We start from the raw sequence: 27,335 nt of genomic DNA, 5'->3' as shown, positions 1-27,335 counted from the left end.
GTATTTAGGTACATAAGTTCTTGAAAGACTTACAACTAAATACAATTAATTGGAAAACATGGGGCTATCTGAATATACTAAATCTTACAACTCTGCTACTAAAACAGTATAAAGTGGCATTCATTCCCTCAGCTTTTCTAAAGCTGCTGAGTCCAAACAACAGTGTGTATATACATATAAACACATACACGTACATATGCACTAATAAGGAACATATTGGGTGGCAGGTTACTGAAAATTGAGGTAGACAGGCTAGACTTCAGGTCAAGGGCAATATGAACATCTGCAATCATTTGCTTAAGAAAGAGGTAGGTCAATTTTCACTCATATCTTAAAAGTACCAGACTGATCTAATATCGATAGATAATAGACCTGAGCTCTGAATGAAATATGCTTAAAACCACAAAGATTTTGGCCTATAAAATTCATTTCACTGAGCCTTTATATATACGCAGAGCATAATTAAGCAAAGTTAGAAAAATTATTATTTTTACATATGGGGCAAAGAACCTCATAAATATAAATAACTTTTGAAGTATACAAAATGTCTGTCATTCCAGTCTCAGGTCAAATACTACCTCCTCAGAGGTCTACCTTGACACCCTACCCAGAAAATTGCTCTATCAAATCACTGTTTTCTTTTCCAATGTTCAGAAAACATTGTTCTCTGAAATATCTAGTTCATTCACCTATTAACTTATTTATTGTCTAGCTACAGAATTAAGGCTCTAGAACAGAAATCCTATAGGTATTGCTCACCACTGTATTTCTAGTAGATGCTGGGCATAATTATTTCATTAGTTGAATAAATTGAGTGTACATGATAGATCAAAATATACCAAGAGATAGAAAAGAATCCCCCCACATATACATATACTTACCTGGATGACAGAGTGTTTCTAATTTTTTTAAAGGTTATTATTCAAAATTTGAGGTGGAGCATTTTGTTGCTTTAAGACAAATAATATATATTGTAGTAAAAATTACTTAAGCCTCTTGAAATTGAATAACTTAGATGGGAAAATAATTTAAATTAATATTTTTTTGGGAAAATAACCCAAAAACTACCCCTTAGTTTCTCCCGTAACTCTTATATCAGTTAAAAATAATCAGATAAAACAGCTTTAAACATGGTAATTTATTTTATGTGGTTGTTTAAATCCATTGTTTAAAAATGTTCAAAAGGCACTTTAAGAAACATTTAAAAATACATTTTTTTCTGACTTATTGGTGGATCACTTAAAATAAGCAAGTCACCACACATTTTTAAATCATTCATACTATTATCTTACATAATTTTTAAATTCCAAAACACAAATATTTACTGTGTAATATAACACACTGCTTAGCAGTAAGATTAGTTTCCCTCTAATAATATACTTCATATGGATTATTATTTTGTAGGGCCCTGCAAAGTTATTTAAACTGAACTGATATAAACTAAAAACTAGAGAGCTAAAAAGGTAAAAGGAGTTGAAATAGAGCACTATTCACTTCTGGAGCCAGTTTTAGAGTCGATTTCTCTGGAGAGAATTTGTAAAGTTTTTTTATTCAAATCTGTATTAAAACTTCTATTTCAACTCCAACATATAAACATAAGTTGTATTTTTAAATTAACAGAGGTTACATTTAGCATAAAATAAACCACAGGTTGTCCCCCAGCTTGCATAAGAGCGTTTCTGTCAGGCCTACAATAAAGTAGAGAAATGAGGCAAATGAGATTTTTTGGTTTGTTTTTGAGAAAAGGGGTAGAGGAAATGAAATCCAAATAACTTTACTTCATTTAATAATTGTGTATCTAGAATTAGTTTAAAACTGTAGACATTTAAGTAGGGCAAGTATCCTGAGAGCCAGCAGGCATTATTCTTAGATTTTTTTACTTCCAATCTCCTAGGGAAATCTAAAGTTAATAGGTATAAAATTATTAGTAAGTGATACAAATTCTAATCACTAATCACAGCCAAATTAACCTTGCAAAGGCAGCATTAAGAATAGTTAGAAAATGGAAATTAGTTGTAAAGAAAATAAAGGGCAACAAATACAAAGAAGAAGGAATTGTCAAAGACGGAATACTCTAATGAACTGAAAATTTAAATGAAGAACAAAAGGATAGACTTGATCTAATCATAAAGTGAGACAGTTTTTTCAAGTCTCAATCTGAAAATACTATCATTTGATAGTATTTTTGATAGGCTCAAGGAAATGAAAAATTAATACTCAAGAAACAGTTATGAAAATAACCCGTTAACAAATTTAATGCTCAAATGCAATTACCATATTTCAAAAAATACCAAAAACTGGCCAGTAATTTATTTTGAATCTTCTTACAGTAACAAAAATTCCTCTGAAATTTAAGATATTTGAAAACAAATAATTGAACTCTGAGACAAAAATCTGCTTTGTATCACCTATGAACTTCCCACTTGAAATACAGTATACTGTTCCTGGGAAACATAAACATAGCAAAAGCCTTATATTTTGAAACAACACTAAAACCATTTATCCAAATGACAAAGATCTCAATTTAAAAGACAGTAAGTTATCACCATGAAATTCGGTTTATGTGCTCTGCTGAATACCTGGGAAAATTTTTTGCTGTATGAGGTCATATAGGAGGGTCAACTGATTCTTGACAGTGATCAAAGTTTGATATTATTAATTAGCAGAAAAACATTCTATATATTATAAAGTAGTATTCTGCTACCTCCATTTAAAATTTTTTATTAACAATCAGAAATTTTTTTTACTAACTAGTGAGGACACTCATTTAGCTATGCTTTTAATGAATTAGTATGTACTTACTAGTTCTTAATAAACTCTTTCCACCCCAATTGTAAAATTACTAAGCTTGGAGAATTAAATATGTTAGTTACTGTGGGCCCTGACATTAGTGGAACCTGAAGAAGCCAAAGAATTTTGTCAAAAACTGAATGATCCACGGACCCTTCAGGTTATCTTTAAAATCTCTGACATTTAATATGGTATGATCTTGGATAACACAGATTTAAAACTTGCTTTATCTAAATCTTTGAAAGATATCCTACTTAAGGGGCAATAAATCAGCACATCCCAAGGATCATTTGCATCAGAATCACCCAGGTCTTGGTTCCCAAACTAGAATGAATAGGACTCACCAGGAGGGCTTATTTAAACACTACAGCTAGCCTCCACCTCAGGAGGTCAGAGGTGGGGGTCCAGGAAAGGATGCATTTCCAAGTTCCCAGATGAGGCAAATACTGCTAGTTGGGGACAACACTTTGAGAACCAGTGAGCAAGGGAATCTGGTAAGAATGTATACTAAGGGTTCTCATGCTAGAATCAGAATTTCTGGGACTGGGGTCTTGAAATATGCATTTTAACAAGCTCCCAGGAAAGAAAAGAAGAACCACAATTTGAGAGCCACTACGACAATTTGCCTGGTTAATATGACTATTACTGGCTGATGTATCAGATCACACATGTTAGTAAGTAAAACTGGAAATAGTGCTAAATGATTAACCTCAAAGGTGATATGGTAAAAAGAACACACAGTCTTTGAGCATAAATCCTGGCTCTGTGATTACTAGCTCTGTGACAGTGGAAAAGTTACTTTAATTCTCTGAGCCTCAGTTTTCTCATCTACAATACAGAAAGAACACCCAATTTGTGAAGATTAACACTAATGCACACAGAATATCTAAGCACACTAGATGGCATACAGTAGGCATTAGATAAAAACTAGCAATTACTTAAGAATTGTATGAAATACTTCCTCCAATATCTAATTTGATTAAAGCAGATTTTTCATTCATTTAGAACAAATATTTATACTCTAAGGTAACAGAATAATAAAACCTTATACTTATTGCTCCATAGGCTGGGCCAGACAAGTGTTCGAAAAGTTGTACATATATTCACTCATTTAATCCTTGTTAAAATCCTGTGAGGTAGGTAGTATTACTGTCCTTAACTTAATAGAGAAAATTGAGGCACAGAGATATTAAAATTGCTCAAGGTTACAAAACTAATAAGTGACAGATCAAGAATTTAAACCCAGGCAATCTGACTCCAGATCCCAGGATTCATCACCATGTTAATTTCCTAGGAGTAAATTTTTAGGTTTTTAGAAAGTAGCATATATGGACTGCAAATAACTTCATATCGACACCAAGGTGAAGAGCTGTTTAAAGAACAGAATGAATGCCTTGAAATTCTGGCAGATGATAGTGCTATAAAAAAAACAAAAGACAATTTAAGGTAAAAACAGGTGTGACTTTTCACTGTGTGAACAGAATAATCCATAATTACCACTAATTGTCACCAAGATGAACATCTTTTCAATACACCATCCAAAGAGATGATTTTTGACATGTTTTGGCACAATAAATATAAACTCTTTAGCTAAGCAGCAGATTCAAGGGCATGAAAGCCATGTAAAATTAGCATGATGATAAACATAAAAAATGTAAATCATTTGTGACATTTAAGATAATCTTATAGAAAGTCTGCAAAATATTCTTTCCTTCCAGAAATCCTTTAAATATAAGGTCACTAAAATTAGAATGAAATATTTATGAATATATTTTTGATGACAGTGTTGAATGGGTATTCTGCTCCGTTAGAATTATCCATTGGCAAAACCAAAAACCAATCAATAAACAAACCCCCAAATAGTAAGTCAGCATCAAAATTCAGGCTGTTGCTCATGAATTAACTATTTGGTCTTTTAACATCTGGCATATTTCAGTTTGTTTAAGCACTCTGTATTTCTAATGTTTTTAATGACCTCTGATCAAACTCATACATTCAAATTATTTTGCCAATGCAACTAATAGCCACCTCAGAGCCTAAAAATGAATGTCTTAACCTTGCTTTAAACAAGTTATGAAAGGCACAAACATAATTCTCAACTCTCAACAAAATAACAAAAGGAACTATAATTATGTAGTTGAAAAGAGTTTTACATATTCCATTTAAAATGTCACTTAGTAATTCCTGAGAGTGCTTCTGATCTAAGAAAAGCATCCCCAAATAGCATTAAATTTACTATTTATTAGTTACCCACAATTAACAATGGGTAAATTTGGGAACAAAATATTTTAAAATGTATGTTTATAGAATGCTATTAATGTTTTGAGTAAATAAATATTAATAATTAAAATCATATTCAAGAATAAACATATTTAGAAAAGAGACAACGGGGACTCAGTAAAACATTAACTACTAATTAGAACCAAGTATATAATACAGTCAAGGCCCATATAATTTCAAAATGTGGCTTTATTAATGCACTTTAGGACAAGTGCCATTCTTACTTTAACCTTGTCCGGAAGAAATATTGCCAATTATAGTCACAGGAAAATTTTCATTAGACAAAAACTGCATGTGTGAGTGTGTGTGGGTGTGGGTTTGGTTCATTTATATCATACTGCAAATATAAACTCATATCTTGAGTTTATAAATAATATTAAGCAACAATATTTCTAAAATTTTCTTTAAGGCAGATCTATTTAGCATCATGTGTTACTAATATGTGCAATGTAGTTTTAGAAAATTTAAATGTTCTAGTTTCTCTGTGAAAATAATACATGTGGTCAAGAATAGAAAACAAAAATCTCATTTCTAGTTCCTCTGCCTGGCCACCATTTTAAAAACACAAGTTTTTCATATATATATATATATGTATATATATACACACACACACACACACATATATATATATATATGTATCAAAACACATTTTAACAGACTTCACAGCTCACTTAAAGCTTCAGTTTACAGTCATTCATATGAAAGATTTCTCTAATATGGAATGTTCACTTAGGAGGAATTCCTCACTGGGATTCCAGTGTTCTGTATCAGAAATGTAGAAGTTCTTCAGTGCAATGTTAGACATTTTACCTCTTCATTTATGTTTTTCTTTCAAGGGTTCTCATTGTACTTTTGAATCTTCATTTTTGTACGCTCGACTTTTTTCTTTTAGTATATTCTCAGGTAAGGCAGGTTGATATCTGTATAAATAACCATATGGACGAAGATGATAAACGAGGTATTCTAACTCATACATAGTTGTAGGATCAACATAGTGAAATGAAACTGCGAGATCAGAACAGCAACCAGGACCCTAAAAAAGTAGTGGAAACAGGCATTAAGATATAATACATAGTTAACATACAATATTCACATACTGATAAAGGAAACATTAATTTTAACAGAATCCAAGCATTAAAGCCTGCAAGGTAAAGCAGAGGCACCTTATTTATTAGACCTGTGGAAGAAACCAAGAGTTTTTAGATTTAAAACTAAACATGAAAACTGCTAAAATATATCTACCTGAAATAATATTCTCTCATATTTTATAGGGTTTTGCAAAAAAAAAAAAAAAAAACAATCTATCTATCTATCTATCTATCTATCTATCTATCTATCTATCTATCTTGAGAATTCTCAAATGAAAGGGGCAACTATACAAAGGATGAAGCTCCATTTCTGAGTTTTGCTTTCTCTTTATAAGTTCTGTCGGGATCCCTGGGTGGTGCAGCGGTTTGGCGCCTGCCTTTGGCCCAGGGCGCGATCCTGGAGACCCGGGATCGAATCCCACGTCGGGCTCCTGGTGCATGGAGCCTGCTTCTCCCTCTGCCTGTGTCTCTGCCTCAATCTCTCTCTCTCTCTCTCTGTGTATGACTATCATAAATAAATAAAAATTAAAAAAATATATATATAAGTTCTGTCTATAACTTTTTGTTTGGCTCAACCCCAGGAAGACATCTTTGGAGCATTCAAGGACTACAAAAGCCTTACCCAAAATGTGTCTGCAACCTAATACTTCATCTGCACATCAACCAAAACAGTGTAGTATTTAAGAGAGGAAGTGCTGAGTCAAATCTAAGTTTGAATCTAAAGTTTGTCTACTAGGGTCAAATTCTGCCTACTATTGTCTCACCTTGGGCAAGTTACTTAATATCTATAAGCTTCAATTTCCCCATCTGCAAAAGATGGCTATTTAAAGGAGATAATGTTTATAAAATGTTTGCAACCATCTTGGCCTATAGTAAAGACCAATAAATGTTGACATTATTTTTGACAAAATAGTCATATTTAGGTGGCCCTCAGTAAGAGTTATACATTTGTCCAGATATATAATTCTCACAAATTCCTAGCACAGTTAGTATGAAAAACAGGTTTAAAAAAGACAAAAACAAGGGCAGCTCCGGTGGCGCAGCGGTTTAGCGCTGCCTGCAGCCCAAGGTGGGATCCTGGAGACCTGGGATCGAGTCCCACATCAGGCTCCTTGCATGGAGCCTGCTTCTCCCTCTGCCTGTGTCTCTGCCTCTCTCTCTCTCATGAATAAATAAATAAAATCTTAAAAAAAAAGAAAGACAAAAACAAGATAATAAAAAAAATACAACAAACAAAAAAAAGCAAGAACATAGCAGAAAAAAAATTTAAAAACTGGTCCTAGAATTAAACAGTTATAAGGTTATTTTGGTATTTACAGAATGCTTCACCCAGGTGACTCCAACAAAACTTCACACTTTATCTAATGTCTTTGCAAGGACTCAAGAAGAAAGATATTCTGGTAAGTTTCCAGAGAATATCCATACTGAACATTTAATAATACATATTTGGAAGTAGATAGCTTATAATGCAGTAAAAATTATCAGGGAATTGTCCACTGTATTTTCTATGGCTTTCTCTATGAACTTCCCTTTGAAACAAATGCTGAATATGTGGGGTTCTGAACAACCATGTAGCACTGGAAAATTATTTGCTGCCTACTTCTTAACACAATTAGGCAATGTAAGGATAGGAACAAATCTGAAAAGTAAAATTATAAGTCAACTTGTGATCATCAAATCAGCTCTGTCCAATAGATATACGTGAGCCACATGATGCAGTTTAAAATCTAGTGGCCACATTTAAAATTTAATTAAAAAAATGGGAATTATTTTGAATATATTTTAAATGAATAAATCTATTTTTTTCAACATGCAATATTTTAAAAATCATTAATGAAACCATTCTTTTTATTTGTGCTAAGTTCTTGAAATTAGGAATGGATTTTATACTGACAGTATATCTCAATTTGGTCTAGCCATACTTTAAATACTCAACATTCATACCTGGCTAGTAGCTACTATACTAGCCAGTGTGTATTAAAACTAAAAGACTAGACTAATAGCAATTAATTTTAAATTGTTGAACCTCTCTGAAAGCAACTTTATATGACCCTGATATACTATATTTTTGATAAGATTTACTGCATTAATTACATTTCACTCTATTGCATTATTGTTTTTTTTTTTTTTTTTACTAGATGACCAGGATACTGTTAAGATTTATAAGCAATAAAATAAAAGACAATAAAAGAAAACAGCTATAATATTAGGAACAAAATATCTCTTTGCATATAATAATGGTTACTACCAAAACTCAAGAGAGTTCAGGTAAAAAAAACAACAAAAAAAAAAACCATCAGATATAGAGAATCCAAGAACAGAGCTAGATTTTAAAGATGCTTTTAAGAAACAATCGCTTTTATATACACCAGTTAAAATTTTTTTAAAAACAGCCCAAGTAGAATAGTAACAAAAATATTAAAAGCATAGGGAGATATTTAAGAAGATATAAAATCTGGAGAAAACTATAAAGCTTACTAAACCATCTAAAATAAATTTTAATAATACCAGGCATTCATTGTTCCTAAATTGGTAAATACATAAAGGCATGCATGTTACCAAAGTAGTTTGAAAGATAAAGGATATAAAGGAATATATACTCTTAGATTAATAATTTCAAAATTCTGTAAAGCTAGGAGGTTCAAAACAATATGGTACTTAAGGCAAAACCAAATAGGATGATGGAACAGAAGTGAAATACCAGATACCAATCCTACTGTAAGAAATACTATAGTATGTGATAAAGGAGATTATTTTAAATCACTACTGAAAATAAAAATTGGTACTGGAATTATCAGTTAACAACTTGGAAAAATCAGGAGCTCTCAACCTTGACCATATATCAGTAAGTTTCAGATGGCTTACAGTTAATAGAATTGAAGAATAGAATAAATCCTACTTGGTCATTTCTAATCTACAACAAAAGCAATTTCACATTTAGGGGCATATCTATATAAGTGTATGTATACACTATTACACACATATACACTAGTTTAAATCCTCTGTATAAAGACTGATTATAAATTATCTGGTGAAAACTCTATTCCTAGGAAACAGACTTTAGTCCTAGGGAATAAACTCACTTCTAGGGAAGTGAGAAGGTGGTAGGAAAAGGGAACTGTATGAAGAAGAAGTTAAGTTCTAAACAACTAACCAACTTAAGAATGTAACTCTTTAACTGTAATATCTCATATAGTGACTTGCTAAAATAAAAATTTTCCACACTGTGTTTGTAGTGACTACTACAGAGCAAAAGTATATGTATGAGATTTAGGATAACTCTGAAAATAGCAGTAATTTCAGAGTTAATAATTCAGAAAATAGTATTTCTGAGTAATATTTCAACTCTGAAAAGAGTAAATATTCTTCTCACTTTTGGAGATGAAAATTTATTAAATGATGGATGAGTAATAACAGAAGTTTGAAAAACAAAACAAAACAAACAGAAGTTTGATTCACATTGTGTTTGTATAGAACCTCCTGGGGAAGAAGAGGCAACAATAGAAAGCTGGGTCAATTTTGGTGCTTCCAAGTCTATTTTATTGTCTTCAATATAACTGAATAAACTTTTATAGAAAAAATATAAATTTGGCATCCATTTCAAAAACCACTGCAATTTAAACAAAAGATATACCACAGAATATTTATTTTGCTCATAGAAAATATATTGTTAGGTATACCCTATCAGTAGGTGGAAATTGTGAGTAGAACTCTTAAGGGCAAGAAGGATATTTTACTGTTTACAAAAACAGTGATAATTATGATATCCTTTTGCTATTACTGTATAGAGCAGATACTCCTAGTAAAATCTTATATGCATTTAAATGTCTTTGTTATATGTACTTGCAATGTTCTTAAGTTTGTATAGATCTTTATAAGGAAAGGGGTACAGAATTATACTAAGGGTCATATTATACTAAGAAAAGTTTACATTTAAAAAAAAAATTCAAAGTAGTACCTCAGTAGAACCAAACAAAAACAGACTATCACAAAGCAGACTTGGAATACATCTGTTTTATAGTCTAGGAAATTGTTGCATCCACAATAGAATGCTAGCATAAGGTTTCAGACTCATTACATAGAACTGAACTTAAAACTGTTCATTTATTAAAGTGGAATTTTATCCCAACAGTAGAATATTTATTCTAACATCCCTCAGCCCCACAACCCCTTTGGGGGGATATATATTAATCATGGAGGGGAGCTCATGATGGAACTCACAAGAGTTTATAGGCATGGTTTATAATAATGCCTAGGCTATTACCAGGACAAATTACTTGCCTTTTCTGAGCCTCAATTTTGTCACCCATTAAATGCAGAATTAAAAAAAAATAAATGAATAAATAAATGCAGAATTACTGTAAGGAAAACTATTGTGTCTGTATAAGTACCAAGAACATACTAGTGGTTGACATCAGAAGCAGAAGTGATTTGCTTCAATGTTTCCTTTAATGCTGATTGTCTAAAGATTAGGTCAAATGTTCTAGGTCAAGGTTTCTTAACCTCAGTGTTAAGTGTCACTGACATTTTAGGTCAGATAATTCTTTATTGTGGGGAGCTATCCCAAGCACTGTGAGACATTTAGCATCTAGTAGGTTTACAATCCTGTGGGTTTCTACCCACTAGATGCCAGTAGCAACTTCCACTCAATGCTAGTCTCCTGGTTAACAACCAAAAAATGTCTCTAGACTTTGCCAAATGTCCTTTAGGAAGCAAAAAAAAAAAAAAAAAAGCCTGCAGTTGAGAACCACTGTCCTAGATAATTTGTTTCTTTATTTGTTCTTTTTTAAAGATTTTATTTATTTATTCATATGAGATAGAGAGAGAGGCAGAGACACAGGCAGAGAGAGAAGCAGGCTCCATGCAGGGAGCCCGATGTGGGACTCGATCCTGGGACTCCAGGACTACGCCCTGGGCCAAAGGCAGATGCTTAACCGCTAAGCCATCCAGGGATCCCCCTGTCCTAGAAAATTTGAAAACACTGGCTTGTAAAGATGAGAATGTTAACATGAAGTGTATTATTTGTATCTTAGGACCAGAAAAAAAGAAGGCGTCGAGTACTAATGACTTGTCTACATGCATTATTAATCAATAACAGATCTGAATCTAAAAGCTAGGTTTCATGATTCCTAGTCTTCCTCAGTCACTCACTGCTGCAATGCTCGTAACAATGACAAACTGGAAACAACCTACTAAATGTGTATAGTAGAAGAATGGATAAATTATTGTATACTCACATTAGATTGTACAGCAGCCTAAATTAATGAAGCACATATATTATTGTTGATAAATTTTAATGTTGTATACAAAGGGCAAATGTTCAAGGATATATATGGAATAATTCCATTTATTTAAAAACCTACATAATAATACTATATATTATTTATAGACAAATAAACATGTAGGGAAAAAAGATACAAACATGCAAGGTAATGAAGAATACTAAATTCATGATAGTGGTTAACACTCAGGAAGGAGATAAGAAAACTGGATTGGGGAGGGTACAGAGGCCTCAACTGTATCTATACCATTTTCTTATAAAAAAAAAGGAAGCAAATGTGGCAAAGATTAATATTTGGTGAAGCTAGTTGCTGGGTATACAGGATATTAATTCTTCTCAAACTTTTAGCTATATATTTGATAAAATAATGTATTTTAGATAAAATCCTCAGGAATGAAGGCTAAGGTATTAAATGAGAGGCTTATTACGTGCTTACAGTGTGATAGGTACTATGCTATACTGTAATCACAACTGAATGAAACAGGTAGATTGGGTCCATTTTATAAATGAGGCAACTCCGGCTCAGAAGTCTGGCAAATTCTGTCCATTAAAAGTTACTTAACTATTAAGTAGGAAAAGACTTGAATCTAAGTCTTTTTGAACCTCAGAGTCTTTTCATGCATTGTTCCTGAAGCCCAGAAGGCTCTTCATACAGCCTGCTCTCTAACATCACTCAGATTTCTGTTCAGAAGTTACCTCTTAGAGACACTTTCCTTAATCACCCACACTAGGGCACTCCACTCCACTCTGGGTCACTCTATATCCCCTTACCTGGCTTCATTTTACATTGCGGCACTTATCACTACCTAAAATCATATTTTATCTTTACTAGTCTGCCTGTTTACTGTATGTCTCTGTACCCAGTTCATAATACACTGTTATCAGGTTCATGAGAACTGGAACTTGGCCATATTTACTGCTATATTTTTAGTGCCTGACACAAGCAATAAATAGTAGATAAATAATAGCAATATTTATTGAATTACTACTACTGACACTCATATTCTCATTTTTTTTTTGTTATACATTGACACTCTACATAAAAAGAGCAAAGGAGATTCTTAGTTATTGGTGCTAAAGAAATATATTATTTGCTAGTTTTTTTTTCCCCAAGTAGACAAAAGTCAGTCTAAGTATTTATATAGTAATAAAATTTCTAAACTTACCTCTACAGGAGGATAATAGTTATAATTCCAGTACCAAAAGGTTCTAGGTAGATAACCCTTGATTAAGTGGTGTTCTGGTACAAAAGGATGAAAAGTTTCTTTTCCAGTGGTATCTCTGGAGTCTCCTGCTTCTACATTTATAATTTCCATGCATCTCCCCAAAGCTAAGTCTTCAATGGAGGAACTGTGTGTACATTTGTCTGTTTTAAATGCATCAACAAATCTCCTCAAGGCTTCTTTGCTCAGTACATATCCTGCTCCTCCACTCATGTAGCCCTGTCTTACATAGGGCTTAAATCTTCTCCCAAAGTAAATGGGTTCTTCAGGGTTGTATTTTGAGAGAAGCCATCTTAAATTATCTAGTATAACATACGTATCGTCATCTGCTTTCATAAACCAATCAGCATCTTCTAAATAATGATCATGAACATACTGAAAAGCTTTAATTGTTTTCCAGTACAGTTGGTCTCTGCCTTCTCTGGTTTTTAATCCCACAGCAGGGAAGTCTTTATTTTCTTCGGAACTCATAAATAACACTTTATTACAACGCTGGGCCCATGTAGCTTTGACGTGTTTAGCCTTTTTCTCTAGATTTTGAGGCCCTGTCATAACCCAGCAAAGAATTTTAACCTTCTGATAGAGGTTTTCAGCGATGTCTGTGTTCTCATCTATTAAACAAAAAATTTTTAGAGTTATATTTACATGGATGTAAAACTCAAATAAATTATGTTGAAGAAAAATTTTCTTGAACAATTTCAAAAACCCCCTTCTATTTACCTTTCTACCATTAGTAATTTAGCTGAAAGAAAGCAAAACTCAACTTAATATTAATTGACATTCTGATTTATTGGTTTCTTGTCAATCTTATCCAGGAGATCCATTGGAGTTAGCAAGAATTGCCACTATGACTTAAATTCTTACTACTCAAATGGTGGTTCATTGACCAAACAGCATCAGGCATCAGTATCACTTGGGTGCTTGTAAGAAATGCAGCATCTCAGGCTCCACCTCAGACCTACTCAATCTAACTGCATTTTAACAAGTTCTCTTGGAGATTTGTATACATATAAAGCACAGTCTTGGACACTCTGCTTTTCACTTCATTCTACAAAGATTCAACTGGTTCTCAACAGAACAAGACAGGAATTTCTCAGAGCTCTAAATAAGCTTCTGAAGACAGGAAAAAACATGCTGCAGAGTTGAGGTTACTGCTGATAGTAACATATTTCATTCCAAAATGCAAATCCATCAGTGAGAAACAGAACAGGTAGCAGTCATATTTCCAAGACTGTCTAGAGCAGTGTTTTTCAAAGTACTCTTTTGTAAAGAGGAGGAAGCTTATGCCAGAATATAAAGTACCATATTACTTCTTTCACCAAGGAAGTCTTGTTACACCCCCCCCCCCCCCCCCCCCCCCGCCAAAGAAGTCCACTTAACTAAGCAGTGAGTTTAAATGAGTTCTATCTTTGTGCAAGCTCCTTATTTGGGTGCAGACTAGTAACAAACAACTCAGACTGTCAAGGCTAGGATCACATTCTGAGTATCACTGTTTTAAAGGAAGAGTCCAATTTTAAGATTCTAGACCTTAAGTGCTTGGTGGAGGATCAATTTTTATTTCCAATGGTTAGAGACCCATTCTTTCATAAATATGCTAAAAATGAATTACTAGAAAAATAAAACTAAAAAAAATACAAATTCTAATTCTTATTTTTTTTAGACAAAATTACTGTTAAATTACCATGAAAGTTTCTAACTGTTTAATCCCAATTTCAATACCTACATAGTTGTAGACCAGCATGAGTCTGCAAAACCACACTTTTTGTAGTAATGCTCTAGGCAGAATCCTGAGGAAAGCATATCCCTAAGGTTAACATCAACCCAGTGAGTTACAAAAGCTCAGTCCTGTGAAAAATTAACCACTGGAAGCATAAATTTCTAGTTAACTGATAGAGAGGTAACACAGGTTGGGCTAGGCTGGGCATGGACGGAAAATATTCTCATGTCCCTCGGAAAAGCAGTAATTCAGAATTCAAAAACAGACAAAATCACTCTACTTTCACTCAGGGAGCACTCATATTTCATGTACTTGAGGAGCCCAATCTCCTGGCTGTAGACAAAACACTGGATGCATAGGGAAAATGGTAGATGCAGGAATTCTCAACGTTTCACTTTGAGAACAAGACAAGACACCCTTCTCCCCGCTGCTAGGATCTGGCAGATATTCTTTCTCATTTTGTTAATTTTTCATTCATTAATTACTTTGTTGTAGGCATATGCTGGCATAGGAGATGAAACGATGAATACAGCACAGTCCTGCTACAGAAGATCTCACAGCTTTGTAGTGGACCTTGGCACGCAAACCAGCACTTGACACATACTAAGAGAGATGCTGTAACAGAGGTATGTGAAAGGGTTCAATGTAATGTGCTGAGGAAAAAGAAAGCAGTGGTTGATAAATCCTATAGAACAGTGGGATGGGAACTTGGCTGGTAAGAAAAGAGGAGATAAAGCAAGATAAGGAAAACAGAAATGATGCAGAGAATAGGTCTTTAAATGAGGAAGGACAAACAGTATAGTGAAGTTTGGTTGAGTCCAGGTACATGGGTATAACTGAAGGCCTGAACTAGGGGAAATGGCTGGAGAGAGGAAATCTGAAAAAATGGTAAAGAAGTAGAATGTTAGAACTTAAGACAAATGGGATTGATTGGTAAGCAAAGGAAAACATCTACCATGACTTCATAGTTTGTAGCTTAGATGTGGACCATGGAGCAGGACAAGTAGGTACCGAATATATGTGCCTGCAGTGACCTGATAGCCTGTTAGTAGTAGACAAGCATGGCACCAATCAGTTCTTTAACAATCTGGAGCAATGCTATAGAGGAAGTGTACAGTAATCAAACTGCTCTATGATAAGAACACAGAGCACCTACTCAGAGCTGAATCAGGGTCATATAAACATTTACCCAATATAACATAATTCATAATGGTATGTATATGTACTTCTAAGTTCATAAAACTCAATCAGGATGTGGTACTCTCTATTCCTCAGCCTCTGCTTGAGAGGTCAGAAAGAAGTAATTTACTCCCAAAAAAGATAAAGAAACCATTCTTAATGGAGGGACCCTCTGCATCCCAGGATTCCAATTGTTCTTGAGCTGTTGTATTCTTTCTTGTCAAATATATCATATTTGCAGAGATCTTTGAATTATGTCAATGTTTTTTCACAGTGTTTGGAACCGGGCTAAGATAAAGACAGTAAAGAATAAATTCAAAATTAAATATCTTACCCCTGAAATAAATTTTTAGTTCCTGATGTGAACTAAGGATTGTCATTAAATACCAGGAATTAAGCTCATTTTCATCAAAAGACACTGTGTATAACAAAATTCACATTAATAGCTTTTTCCAATTCTCACAACACTGACACAGACTGAAAAATACTGTTTCTGTTTAATCCTTAATAAAGTGAACCATACCTTTATGTTGGCTAGAATCTGCATTGAAGTTCATCTGTCCTTCTAGATGATTCTGTTCATTATCATCTGAATGCCTAGCATGAGGATCATTATGAAGAATATTGGGCTGGGTATCACTCTGTTCTCCCAACAAAATACTAAATAGCTGAGAACATAAAACAAATCCAATTGCTGATCCACAAAGGAAGGTTAAAAAATTCACCCAAGATTTAGAGGCCATTTCCCGAAAGTGTATTTCTGTAAGAAAAAAATTAGCAGGAAGTTATAATTTATAAAGGAATCAATACCTACCATGAGTTAAAAGAAAAAGACTTGATAACTTAAAAAAAAAAAAAAGTTGATTACTTTTAGCCAGATGGGAAAGTTAATTCCTTCCCTATAGGAGAACATTTCTAATATTTTATCCCTTCAGTTGCTGCTAAAACACAATTAGGGACAATTCTTTTTTTTTTCCCCCTTATGGACAATTCTATAAAATAGATGAGTAGTAACTTGGAGAATCACTGTTAGAGTGGGATATGGTAAATAGGTCAGTGTTTGCACACAGAATTTCCTGTTCTTCCCACCAGAATCCTTTGTGAACCCAAGCCTGCTTGCCATGTTCTTTTTTGCTGTCAAAATACCTAAACTTACCTTTTTTCTCTTTTATATTACATAGTATATATTATATATAAGTTAGTATATATGATATAATATCCTGTGAGACATTATTACTATCATTGTTAAAACAAATGACATAAGTGGTACAAAAATTATAAGGAGGACACAGTTCTAAAATAATTTTGTTGTCCAGAAGTGGTGAAAGTACAAATGTTTAGGCTTTAAAAGACTAAAAGATGTATAATATAATTGCTAGTGTAATCATTTAAAAAATTAGTAAAAGGCTATATAACTAAAACAGAAAAAATGAAATAATAAAATAATAAGACCAGGAAAAAAGAGAAGTAGACACAAAATAGGTGAAAAACAGAAAAAAAAAGTAATATGGTTTATTTTAATGCAAATATATCACCAATGATGTTAATGTAAAAAAGACTGAAAACTCTAAAAGATAAAGATTGCCAGCCCAGATTAGTGAAAAAATAAACCAACATGTTGCTTATAAGAGATATACATTAAATATATTCAGAAAGCTAAGAGCAAAGGATGGAAAAAGATGTATCAAACTTACAAAAAGAAAGTATGCTAATATCAAAATAAATTAATGGTTACATAGTTTGTTATCTCTGTGATAATCAACAAACTCTATGTTTATGATTTATATACTTTTCTGTATCAATATTTACTGTAGAAAAAAATTTATATACAAAAAACTGCATGTGACCTTTTACTATATCCTTAATACATATTTAATATATGTATATTTAATGCAAAAATATCCTTAATTCTATAAATAAAATTATCAGGCCATGGAACTATACCATGTTCATCTTGCATCTCGATTCTCAGGCCCTCTACTAAGTAGTAATTTGAGAAGGATGACCCCAAGGAGAAGTGGAGGTAAAAGAAAGACCATGTGAGCAAAGCTGCTCAGTAAATAAGGCAGAAGTAAATTACCCACATGAAACTGGCAGGTACTGGTTTACTTACTTCCTTTGCTCTATCTTAACTGCATTCTAAGGTTCAGAAAGGTAGGCCTTCATGGGTGAAGAGTATATATGTCCCACTCAGCTATCCTATAAAATTTCCTAGAGGAAAAGCAGAAATAAGTTTACCAAGTATTGTTACTATTTTCCCTGAGAGGGGTCTCAAGTTCTCCCTTGTTACTGTCCTCTTTTCCTTCTTCAGATTGGTCTTTAGTGAAATCCTTATAGCAAAGGTGTAATCTGCAACCCCAGGGAAAATACCCTTCCTGGTTTAAGGGATTCTTTTGAAACTCTAAAACTCAAGATTATTTGCAAATGATATATCCAATAAAGAGTTAATAGCTGAACCACAGAAAGAACTTCTACAACTCCACACCAAAACCCCCCATTTAATCTATTAAAATGAGCAGAGGACCTGAAGAGATATTTTCCCAAAGAAGACATATAGTCAACAGATACATCAAAAGATACTAAACATTACTAATCATCAGGGAAATGCAAATCAAAACCACAATGAAATATCACTCTACACTTGTCAGAACTGCCAGAATCAAAAAGGCAAGAAATAACAAGTGTTGGTTAGGATGTGGAAAAAAAAGGAACCTTGTATACTGTTGGTTTCACTACTGTGGAAAACAGTATGGAGGTCCCTTGAAGAATTAAATATAGAATTACCATATGACCCAGTAATTCCACTAGTGGATATTTATCCAAAGAAAATTAAAAATGCTAATATGAAGATATATGCACCCCTATGTATACTGCAGCATTATTTAACATAGGCAAGATATTAAAGCAACCTAAGTGTCCATAGATGAATGGATAAAGAAGATGTGGCATGTGCGTGTGCATGTACATGTACACACACACACACACATATATGAACACACCGGAATATTACTCAGTCATAAAAAAGGAGATCTTTCCACTTGCAACATGGGTGTATCTAGAGGTTGTAATATTAAATAAGTCAGGGAAAGACAAATACCATAGGGTTTCACCTGTATGTTTAACTTAAGAAACAAAGCAAGGAAATTAAAAAAAAGAGAGAGACCAAAACCAGAGCCTTAAAATACAGAGAACTGGTGGTTGGCAGAAGGGAAGTGAGTGGGGGATGGGTGAAACAGATAAAGGAGATTAAGAGTACACTTATTATGATAAGCACTGAGTAATGTACAGAATTGCTGAATCATTATATAAGAAAAAAAAGCTGAAGAGAACTATTCAAGAATCTGGAATTCTTTCTTTAAAATAAGTGTGTAGGGATCCCTGGGTGGCGCAGCGGTTTAGCGCCTGCCTTTGGCCCAGGGCGCGATCCTGAAGATCTGGGATCGAATCCCACGTTGGGCTTCCCTGCATGGAGCCTGCTTCTCCCTCTGCCTGTGTCTCTGCCCCTCTCTCTCTCTCTGTGACTATCATAAATAAATAAAAATTTAAAAAAAAAAATTAAAAAAAAAAAAAGTGTGTATTATTAAGACTTAACCCACAATAGAGTTAATTCGGAAGTCCCATGAATTGAAAACATGAAGCCAAGAAAAGTGAAAGATATCATAACTCCAAATTTCTTAAGGTACATGTAAAAAGATTAGCAGTATAAGACTGAAGCAATAAAACTAAAGAAAGGTTGTTAAGGTAGCATTAACAAACACTTAAACTGAGATATCATCTAGGAGCCGCACTGCAAGCAATTCCCCACATCTTCTGATTCTCTGACACTTTCCCTTCTAGCACACTGGTTCTGATTTTCTTTTTGTACTGGCTGTGACTTCCCTCACCTTAATACCAGATATAATCACTTCACAGTCTCAGAAGGACACAGTCTAAATGAATTTTCCACTGCTATAGTCTACTCCTGGTAGCAGGGGAGAAAGCAAGCCACAGAAGGCACTGTGAGTGACAAGGGGAAGAGCTGCAAGAAAGTGAATATGTGAAGAAAGTGCTGATCCAGCTCCAGTAACTACGAGTACTAACCTGCTACCCTATCATTTCCCAAAAGACACTGAGTTTCAGAACAAGTCTACTTCTGCAGCATGGGGGATTTATCGTTTGTAGTAAATTAGTGACATAATTATGGTTAGTTTTCTTCACTGAGGTGACATTGTTTTAGCAACACACCTGTTCTGGGGTGAGTGGAGGGAAAACTGATATTAAATATTTGTTTTTAATTAAAAAATATCTTGTGATGCTGCTGGATGGCTACCATCCTCTTACCCCTCCTCCTTCAGAGCATTATCAATCAACATATGCTGGCTCATCCCTCTTGCTTTTACCCCATCCTCTTAACTTCAAAGATTGTGGCTTTATGACTAAATTTCTGTTTACTCCCATTTTTCTTTCTTGTTCCTGGGATAAAATAGACATTTCATATGGGTACAATGCACCCAAAATCTTACTCTGATTTTTAGCAAAAATCAGCACTCTCAACTATTCAGATTCTTAACAAGAGTACTGAAGTAGACCAGGTTGGAAGACATTGTGTAACTAAGTTGCACGTTACAGGAACTTCTAATATACTAAAATTAAGTGGAAGGAAGTTCTCAATGTCAACTATTTTCCAAACATGATATGGAATCAAAATCACTTGAGGAGCATTTTAAAAAGAAAGATTTTTAGGCTTAACAATTGAGATTTTAGATGCAAAAGAAGGGCTGGGACAACTAAATTTTATATTTTTTGCTTTATTTTTTAAGGGACAGCTTTGTATTACTCATTGTAAAAAAGAAACAATACAGAACATGGAAAAGATAGAAATCATCCCAAATTCCATCAGCCAGAAATAACTATTATTAACATTTGGTGATATCATTATAGATATGAATAACATCTTTATAAATAACAAAGATGGAAGGAAAGACAACTATAGCTAATAGTTGACCCTTGTATTTATTAAGAGCTTTACATGAGTTAACTATAAACTAGGGACTATCAAACTCATTTTACAGACAAACTCTGACAAAAAGGTTCATAATCTTCCCAGGGTCATACTAGCAATGTGAATCAAAAATTCAGATTCTTAATCATTTTACTGTAGTTTTACAGAACTGGTATGGATGTTAGTTATGTTATTTTAAAGATTTAACATATTAAGTTAGATTTACTTAATTTATCAAAAAAGGGGGAAATTAAATCAATCTAAATGAACTCTGAAAGTCAGCTAAACATTTATGACTCTTCTCCTCTCAATGATCTTTCTAATTTTTTTTATTTTTTTTTAATTTATGATAGTCAGAGAGAGAGAGAGAGAGAGAGAGGCGGAGACACAGGCAGAGGGAAAAGCAGGCTCCATGCATCGGGAGCCCGACGTGGGACTCGATCCTGGGTCTCCAGGATCGTGCCCTGGGCCAAAGGCAGGCGCTAAACCGCTGAGCCACCCAGGGATCCCTCAATGATCTTTCTAAAGATAAGACTGAAAAATATAAGGCAATTGGAGGCTCTTTTTAAAAACTACGTATTTCAATTTTAGATAGTTCCTATTAATTCCTTGCTGTGAGAAGTGTGGAAATCAGCACATATACTCTCCCCCAAATGCTCAAATTTTATGAACTATTTTTATTCTGTAAAATTTTGCACAGTTTACAATCTATAAATTATGCTGTAATTCCCATGACTGCTTAATCTTGGATATGTATTAAATTGGATTCTGTGCTCATTAATAGTCTTTTTATTACAGTTCCTTTATATATGAGTTCTTCATTAATGTCATGCTTTTTGGCTGAATTTCGGCAAGTAATTTTTGTAATAATACTCATTGGTGCTATATTCTAAACTCTTACAGGCTTGAGACTATTAAGTACTCTCTATAAATGAAGCACAAGTTGACCAAGTATAAACTTCATAAATATTGATTTATGGTGTTCTCATATTGATGCTAGAAAAGATGCAGATTGATCTTTTCTCTTTGTAGATAAATGGTCCTCTTCTCTAATATTTGGTTTTTAGTCATTCTACCAGTTACTAATACCTTCTCAATAAGACTTTAATGCCCTTTACATGATATCATGTTTTCTTTCAATTTTCAGGCTTATAGAAAGTTAATGGAATTTACAATAAAGTCCCCCAAGTCTGAGGCTTTCAGTGTTTGTTTTTTGCTTTTAAATTTTAGTACTTTATACTATATCCTACCAGGGTTGTCAGTCTACTGCTTATAATTTTTTTCTGGATTATAGTATTAATTTGCTACATTTACATATTCAACATGCATTTCTCTCCATAAACTACATTAAAATGATTTTTGGTAGTTTATTTTTTCCCTTAAGACTTTCCTTACAAAACTGAGATGAGGAACGTCTGGGTGGCTCAGAGGTTTAGCACCTGCCTTCGGCCCAGGGCATGATCCTGGAGTCCCTGGAGCGAGTCCCACATTGGGCTCCCTGCATGGAGCCTGCTTTTCCCTCTGCCTGTGTCTCTGCCTCTCTCTCATGAATAAATAAATAAAATCTTAAAAAAACAAAAACAAAAACAAAAAAAAACCTGAGATGAATCTTATATAGTGATTCAATGTATAAATGCTTACAGATAGAGTGTATGTACAAATACATACAAATGTATGAAGCATTATGTTTAAAACTTTTGTTTTCTCTGATCTTCACAACAATTGGAATACTTGATAGTAGTATCTCTATATTACAAATGCGGAAACTGAGTTTCAAAGAAATTAAACTGACCCAAACCACACAGCCAACATGTTAGGATTCTAACTCACATTTCACTTAAAGTTTGTAGGTTTTTTCCCCATTATACCACAGTTACATTTATAGTCACCCACCAATTTCCCATATCTTTCTCCCTTTCTAAAAGTATCTTTAAGTGGAAGATAAGAAGATATTGTTACCAGCACAAGAAGAAACTATTTTTGCTCTATTGATAAATCTTGAGATGTAAAGAAGATGTAAAAAAAAAAAAAAAAAGCCCATGAGCTCAAAGAAGGACTGTGAAAATGTTAAGAGTTGCTGAAAGACCAGAACTGGTTTCAGACTAAATTTTCATGCCTCTGCTCTCCTATTACTAATCTTGCTAATAACAATTCAAATGTTTCTTTATATGAATTCTTCAAAAGGTTTATTCTGAAGACTTAATCCATCTCATATTCAATACATTTTTCACTAAAAAGAAAACTCCATTACATAAAATTTTACTTGCTATATTCCCTTGTACTTTTCTTCTAACATTTTGAGAATATTTCTACTAATTTTATTTCTTTATAAGTTTCAGATTTTTGAGCTAAGCTGCCAAGATGAGATACTACTATATGGAAGTGTTAAAATTCAAAAATCATTTACAATTATATGGCACTGCTAAATACTGGGAAAAGCTAAAACAAAATATCTTTCCCTGTTCTCATGGAATTTACAGTGCTGTTAATTACACAGGGGCTCATAAATAGCAATGAAAGAGACACATCTAAAGCAGTGCTTAAGGAAAACTTACAGAACTAAGTGCTTACATTAGAAAAGATAAAGAAAATTAAATGAATTGACTCAAGCTCCCACTTCAAAAATCAAGAGAAAAATAAGCCTAAAGCAAGCAAAATGAATGAAATAACAAAAATCAATAAAATTCAAGATAGAAAAATAGATAAAATTAATGAAACAAAAAGCCACTATCAAATGCCTAACAGAATCAGCAATGCTTTGAAAAATTAACAATTCTTTGGACTCATCCAACCCAAGTATGTAATCAAATTTCCATAACTGTCTTCTATAGTCAAATTGCCTCAATTAGTTCACAAATGTCTTTTGATAGTTGGTTTGTTACAGTCAGGATTTAAATTATATCCACATTCACAGATTTAAAAAGTCAAAAGAACATTTTGTATAATAAACAGCTGTTAAACTGGAAAACCTAAATGAAACATATTTCTCTAAAAAAAAAAAAAAAAAGCAAATAATCCAAGCTGACTCAGGTATAAAAACTAAAAGAAGTACCACAAAGGAAATAAAGAATGTTGTCAGAGTCAGACTTCAAAAAGGTCCAGGCTTTTCTTGGATATAATACTTAAATCTTTCAAAACACAATTTTTATACAGGCATATCTAATGTCACTATGCTTTACTGTGCTTTGCAGATACTGGATGTTTTACAAATTCAAAGTCTGTAGTAACTCTTTTTCCAGTAAGTCTATCAGCACTATTTTTCTAACACCATGCACTTCAATTTGTGTCACATTTTGACACAGTTCTTATTTCAAACTTCTTCACTGTTATATTTGTTATAGTGATCTCTGATCAGTGACCTTTGACACTACTATTCTAATTGTTTTCGTGTGTCATGAATTGCATCCATATGAGACGGCAAGCTTAATCGATAAATGCTATGTGTGTTCTGCTGCTCCACCATCAGCCATTCTCGTCCCTCTCCTCCTCCTAATTCCTCCCTATTCCCTGAGACACAAAATTGAAATTAGGCCAATTAGTAACTTTACAATGGGCTCTTCATGTTCAGGTGAATGGAAGAATCACATGCCTCTCATTTTAAATTAAAAGCTAGAAATGATTAAGTTTAGTGAGGAGGGCATGCTGACAGCCCAAAAAAGGCTGAAAGCTAGGTTTCTTATGCTAAACAGCCAAACTGTGAATACAAAGGAAAAGTTCTTGAAATAAATTAATAGTGTTATTCAGTGAACTCAAAAATGATAAAGTAAAACAGCTGATTTTGATACAGTTGATATGGAAACATTTTAATAGTCTAGATAGAATATCAAACCAGCCACAACATTCTCTTAAGCCAAAGCCTAATCGAGAGCAAGGTCCTAACTCTTCAATTCGATGAAGGCTGAGAGAAGCACATTAAAAAAGGTCTGAAGCTAGCAGAGGTTGGTTCATGAGATAAGGCAAAGAAGATAAACATAAGACAACAGTGTAAAGTTAAGCAGTAAGTGATGAAGCAGCTCCGAGTTATCCAGAGAAATCCATCTAAGATAATTACTGAAAGTGGCTACCCTAAACAATAGATTTCCAATGTAGATGAAACAGCTATCTGTTGGAAGATGATGCCACGTAGGACTTTGTGAACTAGATGTCAATGCCTGGCTTCAAAGGACAGATTGACTCTCTCATTAGGGGTTAATGCAGCTGATAACTTCAAGTTGAAACCATTGCTCATTTACCATCTTGAGCATGTTACAGCCCTTAAGAATTATGCTGCATCTATTCTGCCTGTGTTCTAGAAATGGAACAACAAAGCCTGGATGACATTACATCTATTTTACAATGTTGTTTATTTAAACTTTTTAAAAGATTTTATTATTTATTCATGAGAGACAGAGAGAGAGAGAGAGGCAGAGACACAGGCAGAGGGAGAAGCAGACTCCACTAAGGGAGCCCAACGCAGGACTTGATCCCAGGCCTTTAGGATCATGCCCCGGGCGGAAGGCGGCGCTAAACCAGAGCCACCCAGGCTACCAATATTTTAAGCCTATTGTTGAGACATGCTGCTCACAAAAAAATAAAAATATTACTGCTCACTGACAATGCACTTGCTTATCTCAGAGCTCTAACAGAGAGGAACAAGATTAAAGTTATTTTCATGTCTCCTAACACAACGTCCACTCTGCACCATATAGAACAAGGAGTAATTCTGAACTTTCAAGTCTTATTATTTACTAAATACATTTCATGAGGCTCCTGGGTGGTTCAATTAAGTGTCTGCCTTCGGCTCAGGTCATGATCTTGGGGTCCTGGGATTGAACCCTGTGCTAGGCTCCCTGCTCAGCAGAGAGTCTGCTTCTTCCTCTGCTCCTCCTCACTGCTTGTGTGCGCTCTGTCTCATAAATAAATAAATAAATAAATAAATAAATAAATAAATAAATAAATAAATAAATAAATATCTTTGGGGAAAAAAAAGAGGAACTACATTTAATAAGGCTATAGTGATTAAACAGTGATTCCTCTGATGGAGCAAGGCAAGTTCAATGAAAAACCTGGAAAAGAGGGGATCCCTGGGTGGTGCAGTGGTTTAGCGCCTGCCTTTGGCCCAGGGTGCGATCCTGGAGACCCGGGATCGAATCCCACGTCGGGTTCCCGGTGCATGGAGCCTGCTTCTCCCTCTGCCTGTGTCTCTGCCTCTCTCTCTCTCTCTGACTATCATAAATAAATAAAAATTGTTTAAAAAAAAAAAAAACACCTGGAAAAGATTCAATATTCTAGATGGCTTTAAGAACAGTCATGATTCATGGAAGAGGTCAAAATATTAACATGAACAAAAATTTGGAAGAAGTTGATTCCACCCCTCATGGATGACCTTGAGGGGTTTAAGACTTCAGAAGAAGAAGTAACTGCAGATACAGTAGAAACAGCAAAATAAATAGAATTAGAAAAGGAGTCTGAAGATGTGACTGAACTGCTGTAATCTCATGAAAAAAAGTTGAATGGATGAGTTGCTTCTTAGGGATGAGCAAAGCAAAGAAAGTGGTTTGTTTGCAATAAAATTTACTCCTGGTGATGATACTATGTAGATTGCTGAAATGGCAACAAGGGTTTAAAATATTACATAAACTTAATAAAACATTGGCAGGGTTTGAGAGGACTGACTCCAATTTTGAAAGAAGTTCTACCATGGGTAAAATACTATCAAACTCTATCTATGCTATAGAGAAATCGTTCAAGAAAGGAAGAGTCAACAGATGTGGCAAATTCTATTGCTGTCTTATTTTAAGAAATTGTCATAGTCACTCCAACCTTCAGCAACCACCAGCCTGATCAGTCAGCAGCCATCAACATGAAGGCAAAACCCTTCACTAGCAAAAAGATTATGATGCCACTAGCAAAAGCCCAGATAATGGTTAGCATTTTTTAGCAATAAAGTATATTTTAATAAGGTAAATTAAGATATGTACATTTTTTAAAAGACATAATGCTATTGCACCTTAACATGCTACACAACAGTGTAAACATAATTTTTATATGCATGGGAAACCAAAAATTCATCTGACTTGCTTTATTGTAATATTTGCTTTACTGCAGTGGTCTGGAAATGAACTCTCAATACTTTTGAAGTATGCCTGTACTATATGAATCATTCAGGAAGTTAAGTAGAACTTAACTAATTCTTCTTTCACGAAAAAGTTTGATACCAACATCTGACAAAGATAGCCTGAAATATAGATAGCATAAAAAAAAAAAAAAACCACAGTCCAATCTCACTCCAAAATAATACATTAATTATCAAAGGAAATGAAGCCTAAACATTAATGGTTAAGTGGGTCCTCAGAAAGGAAACCATGAGATGAGTCCTTTGTGTGAAAGTGGTTTAACAGAAAGTAGTCCCTGGAAAAACTTGTAGGGAAGTAGTACAGGAAGGAAAGGAAGTCATGCAAAATCCCATGGGAGGTAATTTTAACTCCATTCCATAGGATAGTTCTGGAGGCAATGCAAGCCACACCTCAGAGTTGTATTCATATAATTAATTATTGGTGAAGGGCTGTCCTTAGGAAATAAACTTCCCAGACACTCCCACAGCTCATACATTAGCAAAGCTGGCTCTGGCAGTGTGAGGGTAGCCCAGCAACAAAGAATCTTAGGAGATAAACAATGAGGATAAAAATGCATTAGGAGCCTGTGAACAGAAAGGGGATATAGGCCCTTGGAAAAAGTATTAGCACCATCGGCTTTATTATTGGGAAGTTAAAAATCACTTGGTTTGGTTTTGCCATATGGAACCCCCAAAAGCTTC

The 27,335-nt window shown here is 34.0% G+C and overlaps 1 protein-coding gene across 5 annotated transcripts in view; it reads right to left on the bottom strand.

Moving 5' to 3' along the window:
- Positions 1-1,123: 1,123 nt before the first annotated feature.
- The window catches only part of C1GALT1 (core 1 synthase, glycoprotein-N-acetylgalactosamine 3-beta-galactosyltransferase 1), a 40,149-nt gene continuing 13,937 nt past the window's right edge, over positions 1,124-27,335 (bottom strand). For 3 of the 5 annotated variants that reach the window (XM_041727295.1, XM_041727297.1, XM_041727296.1), the window contains exons 2-5: positions 17,672-17,769; positions 16,082-16,318; positions 12,606-13,273; positions 1,124-6,103 (exon numbers count right to left, since the gene is read on the bottom strand). In XM_041727295.1, the coding sequence (XP_041583229.1) occupies positions 5,912-6,103; positions 12,606-13,273; positions 16,082-16,301 (1,080 nt within the window). In that variant the 5' untranslated portion in view covers positions 16,302-16,318; positions 17,672-17,769 and the 3' untranslated portion in view covers positions 1,124-5,911. The remainder of the gene's footprint in view (positions 6,104-12,605; positions 13,274-16,081; positions 16,319-17,671; positions 17,770-27,335) is intronic. The other 2 variants (XM_041727294.1, XM_041727298.1) reach the window with 1 other exon arrangement.

The sequence above is a fragment of the Vulpes lagopus genome, chromosome 13, assembly GCF_018345385.1.
Source record: "Vulpes lagopus strain Blue_001 chromosome 13, ASM1834538v1, whole genome shotgun sequence".
Lineage (NCBI taxonomy): Eukaryota > Metazoa > Chordata > Mammalia > Carnivora > Canidae > Vulpes > Vulpes lagopus.
The sequence above is the reverse complement of the archived record's forward strand: the minus strand, read 5'-3'. Positions and strand labels throughout refer to the sequence as shown.